This window comes from Polypterus senegalus, chromosome 13 (genome assembly GCF_016835505.1).
Source record: "Polypterus senegalus isolate Bchr_013 chromosome 13, ASM1683550v1, whole genome shotgun sequence".
Classification (NCBI taxonomy): Eukaryota; Metazoa; Chordata; class Cladistia; order Polypteriformes; family Polypteridae; genus Polypterus; species Polypterus senegalus.
Window position 1 is genome coordinate 98419906 of NC_053166.1, and position 12659 is coordinate 98432564.

A 12659-nucleotide genomic window follows, 5' to 3' on the forward strand; every position below is an offset into this window, starting at 1 on the left:
CGCGTGAGAGCGCGCGTGCGTGCATATAATATAAGATGCAGCATTTTTTCTATCAATGTGTATGACGATTAATATACAAATTCATAGGACTGAAGCAAACAATAGTAGTTTTTCATACTGAAACGGGTAATCCAATCAAGTAGTTTTTGTCTCGGCATCTGAAAATTCAAACAGGGGCCTCTCCTCTGAGAATATTCAGGAGTGGTTTTACAGCACAGGCTGGTGGTGCATTAACTCTGACATAAAAGTATTCTGAACTACTTGCAGAAGGGACCCACTTGTGAAATGATGGTAAAGTAATACATTCAACTTGAAAAATACTGGACAAATCTTTTAAAGGTCTGTTTAAACAGATGGATCTTTTTAAAGGTCTGTTTAAACAGATGGATCTTTTTAAAGGGGAGATTGCAATCTGGAGATCTAAGAACGCTAGGGAGTTAATTCTAAAACGTGGGTATGATAGAACTGAAGGAACATGTGTTAGACTTCCAGCATCAGGGAATCGGAAAAGATGGACTGGAGAAGTTACTGTTGTAGTTGTAGTAGTAGCAATAATAACAGTTATTGTATTAGTATTGCCACGTGGTGCATATAGTAGTCCAGTACGAGGTCAATAGAAGTCTTCAGGATAACAGCAGAATCTGTACTTGCCCCTGGTAAACACAGTGAGTAGTTTTCTGATATAATTAATGATGAGTGAATCCTGTGGTGTTCACGTTGCCTTGAATTTAACAAAATCACAGAAATGTTTCAGAACATGGCCAAACTCCACAAAATGCACTAAACTCATTGAGGAAGGGGGAAATGAACTAGTTTTATGTGGATTACAACTGTGCAGTGGCATTTAAATGGTTAGTGCTAGGGAAACATCTGTGCTGGACCGAATATTATGTCTAAAAATATGATATGAACTGTAAGGCAGCAGTGCTAACCACTGCACCACTGTGCTTCAAACAACAAATGAGGTAAAAGAAACAATAACCACAAACAAAATACAACAAATAACCGCAAATTAGCAATAAGTATAAATATATATCATTGGGCTCACAGAGTTCCAGTCTTGAGACACATATTGGCCATGAGACAAAACAGTGGCATGGGACAGGCTAGTTTCATTGTTTGAAATCATGGCTCCACACACTGATAGAATGTCTTTATTTTTTTTCTTTGTATATGTGCAGATGTATTGCACTTTTTAACTAGAAACATCTTATAAAAAGTAATAAATCTTTTGTTGTTATTATTATTATTTCACAGGGTCACATGTGTTTTCTGTCTTGGGGAGAGGCTGCAAATTAGACATGTGGCTGTCATGTTTCAGCCAATATTTCTCCCCTTGCTGGGTTTCTAAGTTGTGGGTTTTTTTTGTCTGTTTTGTATCATTTATTTGTATTAATATTTCATTTGTTTATTATGTATATTATTCTTTACGTTTATTTGATTACATCCCATGTGTTTTGTGGGTGGTTCCCCAAGGGGCAGGGACACCTGCCAATCTCCACCAGGGAATGCCCTCCACCCTATTTATTGGAGAGCCTCCTATAGTTCCTGGCATTTCATTTTAAATTTGGTAGGGAGTGGAGTGTTTCTTGTGTCTACTGCTCTTTCTGGTTTTGAACCGGTGTTTGGTTTTCAACTACGCCTTTGAATTCTGTTTTGGGAGTTTTGTTTGCTGTGCATTGCCTTGCCTTTGTAGTCATGAGCTTTGCGTATTGCAGAGTCTTTTGTCAAAATAATCCTTTGATTAAGTAACTATTTTTCAAGGTCCTTTTTTGTGGCTAGTCATGGTTTCGACAGTGTTCCTCTGCCAGAAGGCAACCTTTGAATTGCTTTAAGGACTTTTTTGTTTTTTAGGATACCAGAGTCATGATAGTTGCATTGTGCTGCCAGCCCACAGGGATCAGCTAATCTACCCCTCAAATGAAAATACTGTTTTTATTTTTTTTTTCTTCTATTAAATGCATGTAGAGTGGAAGGCTGAAGTACTAATGTTGTTGTGGCATCATGGTATGCCAGCAACGATCTTACAGTAAGTATGCATACATGAAAGTTCTGTGCATGGCTGCCACAGCTCTGTGATGTCACTCTAGCCTTGTAAAGCATCATAGGGGACTATGAAAAAATATTCTTCCATGCCAGCTGCATGGAGAATTTCCAAGGAAATAAATGTTAACCGGTTAATGTTAAATTAATTTAATAGTATGCATTATAATAGAATTATAAATATGTAAAAAATTAAAAACAATAACTAAATAATAACTTCATAATTTAATATAAAAGAGTTAACAATAGGGCATCATGTACTTCCAGCCACTTGCTTCATTCAAGATGCAGATGGACTGTGAAAGAAAGCTCTTCCTCAGTCTGTTTGAACTATACCATTTCTGACTACAACATAGAAAAGCGGCCATTGTTGGTATCACAGCTTATTTTCTCTGCCTTGGTCCAACACCTCTTGGTGTAGATGGCCTGGAAGTTAAGGAGTGTGCACCCAGAGATGCATTCAGCTGGCCAAACCACTCTCAGCAGAGCCTTGTGGTCCTGCTGCAGGCTGTTATTAAACTAGGCAGTAAAACTTCCTGTCAGAATACTTTCAGTGGTGGATATGAAGACATTCTTTAGTAATAGAGAGGACATCCTGAAATCCCAGAGGCATCTGAGATGATAAAGATGTTGTAGTGCCTTCTTCTCCAAGGTGTCGATGTGCTTGGACCAGGTCAGGTCCTCTGTGATGTGCACACTGAGATATCTGAAACTGTCCACCCTCTCCACCCGAGTGCTCTTAATACTGAGGGGATGTTAGTGCCTCTGCTGTTTTCTCCCAAAATCCTCAATCAACTCCTTTATCTTGTTGAATTTCAGGGGTAGACAGTTGTCCTGACACTCCATTTTATCCTGATAAGGATAGGTCAGGTTTTTTTTAGCAGAGAAGAGCATATATAACTTTGACTAGCCTCTTGAAACACTATATTGCTATAGGCTAATGCAACGTGACAGTAATCATTCAGACAGGTTTAACTTGCTTTTTTTTTAGGTACAGGAACAATGATAGATTTTTTAAAGTATGTTGTAAGACAGACTGGGTTAAGGACTTATTAAATATTGCCATAAACACTGCTGCAAGCTGATTTGGATCGATCTACTGCCTTCCTGGTGTTCACTTTCCTAAAAGTTCTCCATATGTTGTGTTGCGACAATATAAAGAAGCCATTTCCTTGCTGGGCAGTGTGGTGTTATGGGTCCACAGCTCGCTGAGCAAAGGCCGTTTCTTTTAAATAATCACCGCACTCGAGGTGGCTTTGTGAGGGGGCGTAGTAGTCATAGCAAGCCGCAGGGCGATCTGCGGTGTGGGTGTTTCTCACCTAGTGCACAGGTGAGGGACTGCCCACATCCATGATTGTTCCCGTGGCTAATGTGCTGCAGCTGCTATGGCCCCTCTCTGTATAAAAAAAGCGCTAGTCGGTGAGAGAGAAAAGGAAAAAGATCAAGAAAGAACGAGAGAGAAAAAGAATGAAAGAAAAGAGAAGAGAAGGAGGTTTTAGGGAAGCATGTTGGTGCAAAAGAGAGAGACACGCGGAGCATGTGGGCGAGCAAACAAGCGCTCGCGGGCAGCTGTGAGGAAGCTGGGTGTTAGGCCGACACCCAGGCGTTTGAGTTGATGTTGGTCCCGCTGAGCGAGCAGGTAGCGGGAGTGACCAGGGGAATGCGACTGGCCACAGAAGGCCGGAAAGGCAGTGGGAGTCGGGAGGCTTGGTCGGGGAGTATCCAACGTGAGCGTCCTGGCCGTTGGATTGGACCAAGTCTCGAGGCTGGGATGAGTGCCAGACCGAAGCCAGGGATCGGGAGGTCTCCAGTCTTGTGTGTGAGTGAAGGGAATAGGGCATCTTGCCTGCTGCTAAGCCCAAGCGGGAGAAGCAGGTGAGACGCCAAGCGGGAAGAAGTACCGAGCTTGTTGTTTTTAAAGACTGCTTCCACATGGAACGTTTTAACCTCTGGTTTTAAGGATTGCTTTTTTTTGTAGTATTTTTAACCTCCATGTTTTTCTTTTATTGGATTATTTATTGAACTTTGAAAGCACTGCACTTTATTTATTTGAACACTGGTTTTGATTGTCTTTTTAATAAAAGCACTTTTGTACATTTGAACCATCCCCTTGCTCAATTGTTGTTGCCTCAACTGTCTAGCTCATCGGTGACATTACCGACGGTGTAGGGTTCAAGGGCTTCTGAACAGTGATGGGAGCGTGGAGCCGAACCCACATCATCACAGGCAGAGCTGCTAGCTTAGATGAGTTTTACTACTGGCTGGTGTTAATAGCATTCACATCATACAGCAAAGAAATTATCTTGTTATCTACCAGAGAAGTGTCACTGCTATGGTGCAAATACTCGCTTTATTGTCTGCAGACCTTGCCACATGTGCTTGGGATCGGACTGCTCAAATTGTCCTTTCACTTTCTCGGAGTATTGTCACTTAGTGGTTTTAATGGCTCTCTTTAGATTATACTGTACAAGGTGACTCTGCAATTTTCCATATTCTCAGACACAAGTCCTAAGTTGTACACATCAGTGTTATGAATATGGAGTCAGAAAAGTGAAATGTGATCCTATGGTTATGAGTGTTTGGCAATCATACTCATGAAACCTAAAGTAGTGGAAGTAAAAAGGAACAAAAAGATTTAAGAAAGAATGTAGAGACTTTTACAGAAACAATATAAGTAGGAGTCCATCACAGTTGCTAGTGCGTGCCTTGGCCTCAGTGATGGTGAACATTGTGAAGGTAGATAGCCGAATATGGCAGTGATTTATCATACCATGATACTGATAATGTATCGGGGAACATCAAGAGTACATTCATGTCTTGCTCCCAGTTTGCATTTGTTGCTTTGGAAGAGCTTCTCATGGCTCATAACTAAAGAAATGCTAAGTAATCAGTCTTGTTAGACTCTTAGAGTACAATATTGCCACTTGGAATTGTTCAGTAAACAAGCCCATTATTGGATCTTTAGATAGATAGTAATATTTAATATCCTATATTAAAGAATTCAAAGTAGCTGGAAAACTACTATGTACTGATCTTAATATTTTAATAAGACACATGTAAGTAGAAAGAAGAAAATTAGATTAGCTTCTAAGTATGATGATAGTTGAAAACAATTAGGTTTGATTTGAAGGCATGTTCAATACAGCATGAGACAATACAGGACAGGATCATTGCAATATTTAAAAGCTAAAGCAAACTAAAAAAAAAAAAGAGTTCCTCAGTCAATAATTATAGAAGAAAAATAAACCTGAAGAAAAAAAGCAAATCTGTGTAATTTAGATTTTAATATGTTTTGAAATTTGATTTTATTATTGTATTAAGCTGTGTTAACTTTGTAATTTAAGTGTGCTATAAAGTATATTATTATTATAATTATCATCATCATTATTATATCCAATTTAAATTTTTTTGCACAAGGCTGAGTTGTATGGCAGGCTGGCAAGACATAATTTTTTTTTTCACAAGGGAAACTATTTTAATGTGTGTAATTTTTATAAGGAAACAAATTTGACTAGCAAAACCATGAGTAAAATATTTCATGTTCTAATGAGACCAAGGAAGAACATTTTTGGCCTTAATTCCAGAAGCTATATTTAGCCCAGAACAAACCCTGCCACAGGGGATGCACAAACCAGTGTGTTTTTTAGTGCCGGTCCCAAGCCCGGATAAATGGGTTACGTCAGGAAGGGCATCTGGTGTAAAATTTTGCCAAATCAATATGCGGACAAGATAATCTGCTGTGGCAACCCCTAACAGGAGCAGCTGAAAGAAGAAGAAAAAGAAGATATTTAGCCCAGAACAAACACATTTAATCACCCAAAGAAGAAAGTACCTACTATGAAGCATGCTGCATGCAGCATTACAATCTGGGGCTGTTTATCTCCAAAAGTGCCATGGGCACTGCTCAGAACATAGAGGAAAATGAATAGCTTTGCCAGGTACCTGTATAAATTTTCCATTCAGCATGACAACAATCTGAACTACAATTCAACTTGGTTGACTGGTTAAAACTTCTAATGACCTGGAATGGCCCAGGCAGAACTCTGACCTCAGTCCCTAACAGTTTGAATAAACTTAATTAAATACTTCTGCTCCAAAACGTTTGGGAGAAAAATAACAAAATCATAGAATGCTATGTTAACCAACAGGTTTACACAAAGTATGAGCGGCTAAAGGACTTGTGTGCTTTGGAAACCAGGACATTTCTGTTTTGGACTGCTATTGACAGAGTCTTTCTGCCAAGTCACCTCCAGCTGACTTTATAGTACTGTATATTATAGTGATCTAAGTGCTGATGACACAATATGTGCAATTTAAGAGTGTACAGGTTCTTACCAGGGCAGTGCACGTTGGTGTTGCAGACTGTTTTCCTAGAGTTCTCCCCAGGGCACTGTTGACCATTGTGTTTTGGTGCTGGATTGTTGCATTCTCTTTTCTGCAACTGTAGCCCAAGTCCACATGTTACAGGGCATTCACTTACAGTAACCCACTCACTCCAAGATCCGTGAACTTAAAAACAGAAAGAAAAGAATTAGCCAATCAAATGCATTTATCTCAAGAAATTTCCTTGTCATGCAGGTATGTAAAATATTCACTTTGGTTTTCATGTGTAACACAACTTTCAGATTTAAAATCAGTTTGACCAGCTGCCTGCAATATTGGGAAAATCCCTTAGCACCCATCATTTTAAGCCCAGTCCTCAACAGATTTTTGCTGCCATTGTAAAATCCATTCTTTAAAACAATCCATTGTACTGCTCTCTTAAAAGCCATTACCGTGAGCTTTTCACTTTTTATTCCTGCTTGCTTAAAGGAGTGCTCTGCCCAAAAACAGATGCTTTATTTATACGATATATGTCCCACATAGTTTGTATTGATGATTGGAAAAAAAAAATAATTTCATATTCTTTTCAGCAAAAAATACACAAAATATCCATGAAAAAACCTCACGTTACCTGTATCGCATAATCCATACGATAAGTCATTTGTTCACAATGGGCAAAATGCATTTTGGAAAACATGGACTAGGATACATGTGCTAGGATAACTCTATGGGTTCTCCCTACTTTCATATATGCTTCTCCAAAAATTCAATTCAAACACTTTAATTGAGGTTCATTTGAAATCATCAGCTAGAAGACCCCATTCTGAGGATTTCACTCAGCGTAGAAAACACAAAACCATGAGGCAACCTCTGACAAGGATACCAGTAAGTTTAGTTTGTCTGCCCCATCTCATTACCGCAAGTAATTAAACTATTCCATCCACTTTGTGTTTACTTCTGTTTTTTGCTTTTTTACTATGCATTTGAATATGTTGGGACTGCATTTCCTATCGTGCATTTCAGCTGTATGCTTTCTGATTATGAGGCCAGAATGGGGTTGGAAAGCATACATTTAATATCTGCACAAGTTAAGGGGCAAGTTATGTCTTTACTCTGCAGGATTTGGTTGTATTAGCAGCCATAGCTGGCAGGGAGAGAATGCTGGGAGGTAGGTGTGTACTGTTTAAGTAACTGGTCTTTTGTTTTGATGGGTAGAGTTTTTGGGTATGAACACTGAGAGTAAGTTCTAAGACTTCCTTTGCTAAAGAGAGAGGGCCACAATAATATGATTGGGCCTTTAAATAACTTCTGATAATTTTTCTTTTTATAATCGTTCAGTTGTATCTCTCTTCTGTTGCCATATGGCTAACTTAACAGTCACTTAGAGGAATGTTTATGGCCTTGGATTAAATGTTAAAACATCCAGTGCATTTGGTATTCTTTGACAACATAAAAAAAAACATTGCTTTCATTTTGGAATCTGAGTTATTAGATAGAGATATATCTTAATTTAGTTAAAAAAATATCACATAGCTGCATTTTCTTCAATGAGCTTTTGTAAATGTACTATGGTCATTTTAGTATGGGTGCCAAGAAGACTGCACAATGTTCTGATAACTTTCAGACTCCATACCCTCCTACATTCTTGTCACTGCCAGAGATGGTTATCAATTTAAAAATTTGGAAACAATTTCCTGAGTAGATGTAAACACTTTCTTGATACCACAGTGAAAAAATTTCCTACTCCGATCTGCCTCCATTTTACCTGCATTCTTTGCCAAGTTTGCCTCCTTCTGCCAAAGAATATTGTTTCTGTTCTCAATCTAAATTACAGCTTACTTTAAATTTCCAAAAACTTGCCTCCTATTTGTTCTAATACTCTTTTATACCCTTAGTGCACTATATTGATAATTTCTATTGTGGTACTATCCTCTCAGGATCATGATGGCATTTTGACTATTGGGAGCATGTACTGATTTTACAGCGCATCCACCACACGATGAACTACCCAGATCTGAGTGCAGTGGGAGACACCTCAGCACCACACTAGAACAGTGCAAGGTTTTTTATGGTGGCTGGAGTGCTAATCCTGCCACCAACACCCAGGCTTTCCTTGCAAGAAAGGGCCAAATGAAGCTGAGTCACTTCTAGTATTTATGGGATTTGAACCGGCAACCTTTCGATTGCCCGTGTAGATCCCTAACCTCAGAGCCAACACCTTCCCCTTCAATGGTTTATTTTCTCCTGGGATGCAGCTGACCAGAGTTTTTGTTATCCTCTCCTCTATTGTTAGCTGGAGATAGTTTCTATGTGTATTCATTATGTAATTAGTAAGTTGTAAAGTTTGCATTTGGATCTGCTTGTGAACTTGTCACAGCACTTGTGCCTATATTCAATGAAGAGCATTATATAAAAATAAACTGAAGTGAATACAGTATAAGTTGTAAAACAATTCTTGTGCAGAACAGCAATGGGATTTTATTTATTTGGAATGTTTATTTAAACTTTTCAAGCACAAATATTTAATTAATCAATTCATTCATTAATGAACATGAACAGATATGTGGTATGTTGCTCATGACCAGAAGTTTAAAAAATTACGGGGCCTTGACCTATTTTAATAATGCAATACATCAAGTTATTCTAAAATTCATTCAAAGTTGATTTAGAATTGTTACAAATCACAAGTTTATTTAAGCATCCAAGTATAATAATAAACATTCTGAACCTACAAAACAATTACTGGCCTTAAATGCATTTTATTTTTCAACAAATAATATTTTTCATCCATCCATTAATTCATGATCAAATGTACCTAATCCACCACCACCACCGCAGGGTGGGCAGAAACTGCAGAAAGCAGTAGCTGAAACTGGCAAGTCTGTAAGTAAATAAATGACATCATAGCTTTGAATAGTTTAAAGTAAGAAAATGTAAAGGTTAACCCCGACACAGACAGATGCTGGAGGCACAAATACAAAAAGTACATGATTTATTTACAATTCAGTGTCCACAACAGCCCAAACACACACTTTCGTTCCTCTTTTCTTCTTTCTTTGTCTCTCACTTTCTTTTCTCCCAGTCTTTCTTTCTCTCTACCTCCTCCACTCCTCCTCCTCCTCTTCCCATTTCTGGCTACTGGAGTAGCATCCGCTGGACCCTTATAGGGCACCCGGAAGTGCTCCAGGTGTCTGATGATGTGTTTCAGGCAGCAATTCCGGATGTGGTGGAAGAGCTGCTTTCCAGGGCTCAGCAGTAATTGAAGCACCCCCTGGCAGCACCCACGGATATACCAAACTCCAACTCCCATGAAGCCCTGCGGGAGTCTGAGGCACCGCTGCAACCCTGGGGGCTGCCATCTAGCTTTCCGGGGGAGATAACGTTCTGGCCACACTTGCTCCCCGGGTCCTTACAGCATGTAGGCGTCCTGACCGAGCAAGGGCCCTGGCGGTTCGCCACAGTGCACCTGTCTCAGCTGAGCCATGTGGGGCAAAGCGGTCTGTCCCATGAGAGACGGTTCTCTCCAGGGTGGGGAGTTGACGCTTTTGGGTCCATGGGTCCTCCCTGAAACAGAACAAGAAGAAAGGGACAGGGAGCTGCCGCCCTGACACCATCCCCTCACACCCGTACCCTATGGATATAGAAGCAGGACGGGAAGCCCTGCTTCACCTCGCACCCAGCCGAGGTTGGCATTTCTCTCTGCCCACACGGAAATCAGCCCTTCACTACCGCTGCACACTGCCAGAGACCCAGTCGTCCTTACCTGGGATCTCTGTTTGCTCTGGGGTGCAATGACAGTCAATGGCAGTCTGGGTCTCCCTATAGGATAAGAAGAGACCCCACACCGTCTGTGTCCCTGTGGATGTCTGTCTGACTGCTGGCATTTGGGGCGGAATGCTTTGGCAGCTGGCACTTACCAGCCGGTTCCTCACATGCACCTCTGCTGGTCACGCCCCTACCACGCAATCGGTCATCACAGCTGCATCCCCCATCTAGGGGGAGATAACGTTCTGGCCACACTTTCCCCCAGTCCTCCTAGTGTGAAGGCGTCCCAGCCGTCCGCCACAAGAGATTTTAGTTGGAAGAAGTTAAGGCATATAAAAAATAATTGGATAGATCACTCAAGAAGTAACTTGTTAGTACCACCAGAAAGTGAGGACATGTTCTTTCCTTAGGAAGAAAGCGTTTACTTTAAGTACAGGTAGGCAGCTGATTTCAAAGTGGTCAAGAGAGGGGCTCAATGGTACATAAACAGACATCTCATGAGAGAGCACTGATCAGGCACAAGCGGCAGTAGAAACAGAGAAGTATATAAAAAAATAACAAGTGACTGATATCCATAATTAAGTAAGAAGGAAGTAGGATGTAAAAATAATATAGAGGGTGACAGTATAAAAGTTCATTAATATAAAGGAATACAAATGGTGGATAGCTTTAAAGTAAGCTGCAAAGTTAACAATCCAGACAAGTACAAAGTAAAGTTTAATAATGCCAAAGGAGATTAAGTGGCCAGAAAATGTATATAACTGCAGAAATTCTTTATTCTATTAATTTATTCATTCTAATAAATTAAACTAAATTTAAGAATTGAAGACCCACTGGAAAAAACTGGCACAAATGGACAGTGACATCTTCATCTTAACGAAATGCAAAAAGGAAAATCTTATCCCAAAAGGCATCATGATAAGGAATCCAACCATAAACACTTATAATACTCGGTTTGCAGAGCAACTTTGTTTTAAGACATCTGCAAGAATAAGAAACCACTTAATCCAAATTTTCTACAACATCAAGAAGAACATGCAAAGAGAGATCCAAGACCTCATCCTGCTCCTTGGAAATGACAGGCAGGAGATGGTAAAGGAGCTCCATCACTAATACAAAAAACTCCAGAAACTCCTTATTGTCAACAAAAAGAAAAAGCTGCATAGACTACGAGAGAAAGATGGACACTTAATAACAAAAAAAAGAGCAACAGACCTGTATTGTTAATCTCTCCTCATACACACCAAATGAAGCAGAGATTTCAGCACTCATAAAGGGACTCTCATATTGTCCTGCAAACCCCATTGACAACATCAAACTCTGTAGTGATGTGGAAGAATTTTTCAGAAAACTCAGACTAAAAGAATTTTTCCACAAGAAAGGAAATGGTAACACACAGGAACCAACAACAAGCAGTTACAACAACCCCACCAATAAATCCACATGGACACCAGACCCTGTATTTGGATTCAGCGGGTTAGAAATTGGATGGATGTATGGATTTTCATACAAAAAATTTAGTTCAAAGTGCTTTACATAATGAAGAATAGAAAAATAAAAGACACAGTAAGAAAATAAAATAAGTCAACATTAATTAACATAGAATAAGAGTAAGGTCTGATGGCCAGGGTAGACAGAAAAAACAAAAAGAAAAAACTACAGACGGCTGGAGGAAAAAATTAAATCTGCAGGGACTCCAGACCATGAGACCGCCCAGTCCCCTCTGGGCATTCTACCTCACATAAATGAAACAGTCCTCTTTGTATTTAGGGTTCTCACGGAAGGACTTGATGATGATGGTCACGTAGACTTCTGGCTTTTAGTCCATCAATGTTGGAGCATCATGATGCTTTGAGTAGGTGGTGGTGGCACAGGCCGCCACCACAAAGAAACCAGAAAAAGAAACAGAAGAGAGAGTAGGGGTCAGAACGGATTTTAGAGCCACCATGAATAGTTATTATGATGAAATGAACATACAGAGTATCAGAATTAAGTTAAAGTGAAGTTATGAGAAGGCCATGTTAAAGTAATTTTGTTTTCAGCAGTTTTTTAAAGTGCTCCACTGTATTAGCCTGGCGAATTCCTATTGGCAGGCTATTTAAGATTTTAGGTGCATAACAGCAGAAGGCCGCCTCACCACTTCTTTTAAGTTTAGCTTTTGGAATTGTAAGGAGACACTCTTTTGGCGATCTAAGGTTACGATTTGGAATATAGGGTGTCAGACATTCTGATATATAAGATGGAGTGAGATTATTTAAGGCTTTATAAACCACAAGCAGAATTTTAAAGTCAATTCTGAAAGACACAGGTAACCAGTATAGTGACATCAAAACTGGAGAAATGTGTTTGGATTTTCTTTTCTTTTTTGGGTATTCTTGAGAGGAGTGCGTTACAGTAATCTAGTCGACTGAAAACAAAAGCATGAATTAATATGGTACAGTCGTATTTGCTCAAAGCCGACAGACCAGGATCAACAACTGCAGGAGCTCAGACAAGATTTCATCAGACAAGGTTATACCGCCAAAATG

The 12659-nt window shown here is 39.7% G+C and overlaps 1 protein-coding gene across 2 annotated transcripts in view; it reads right to left on the reverse strand.

Moving 5' to 3' along the window:
- Positions 1–12659, reverse strand: part of LOC120542134 (properdin-like) — a 153645-nt gene that overhangs the window by 96573 nt on the left and 44413 nt on the right. For both annotated transcript variants that reach the window (XM_039774314.1, XM_039774313.1), the window contains exon 6: positions 6379–6552. In XM_039774314.1, the coding sequence (XP_039630248.1) occupies positions 6379–6552 (174 nt within the window). The remainder of the gene's footprint in view (positions 1–6378; positions 6553–12659) is intronic.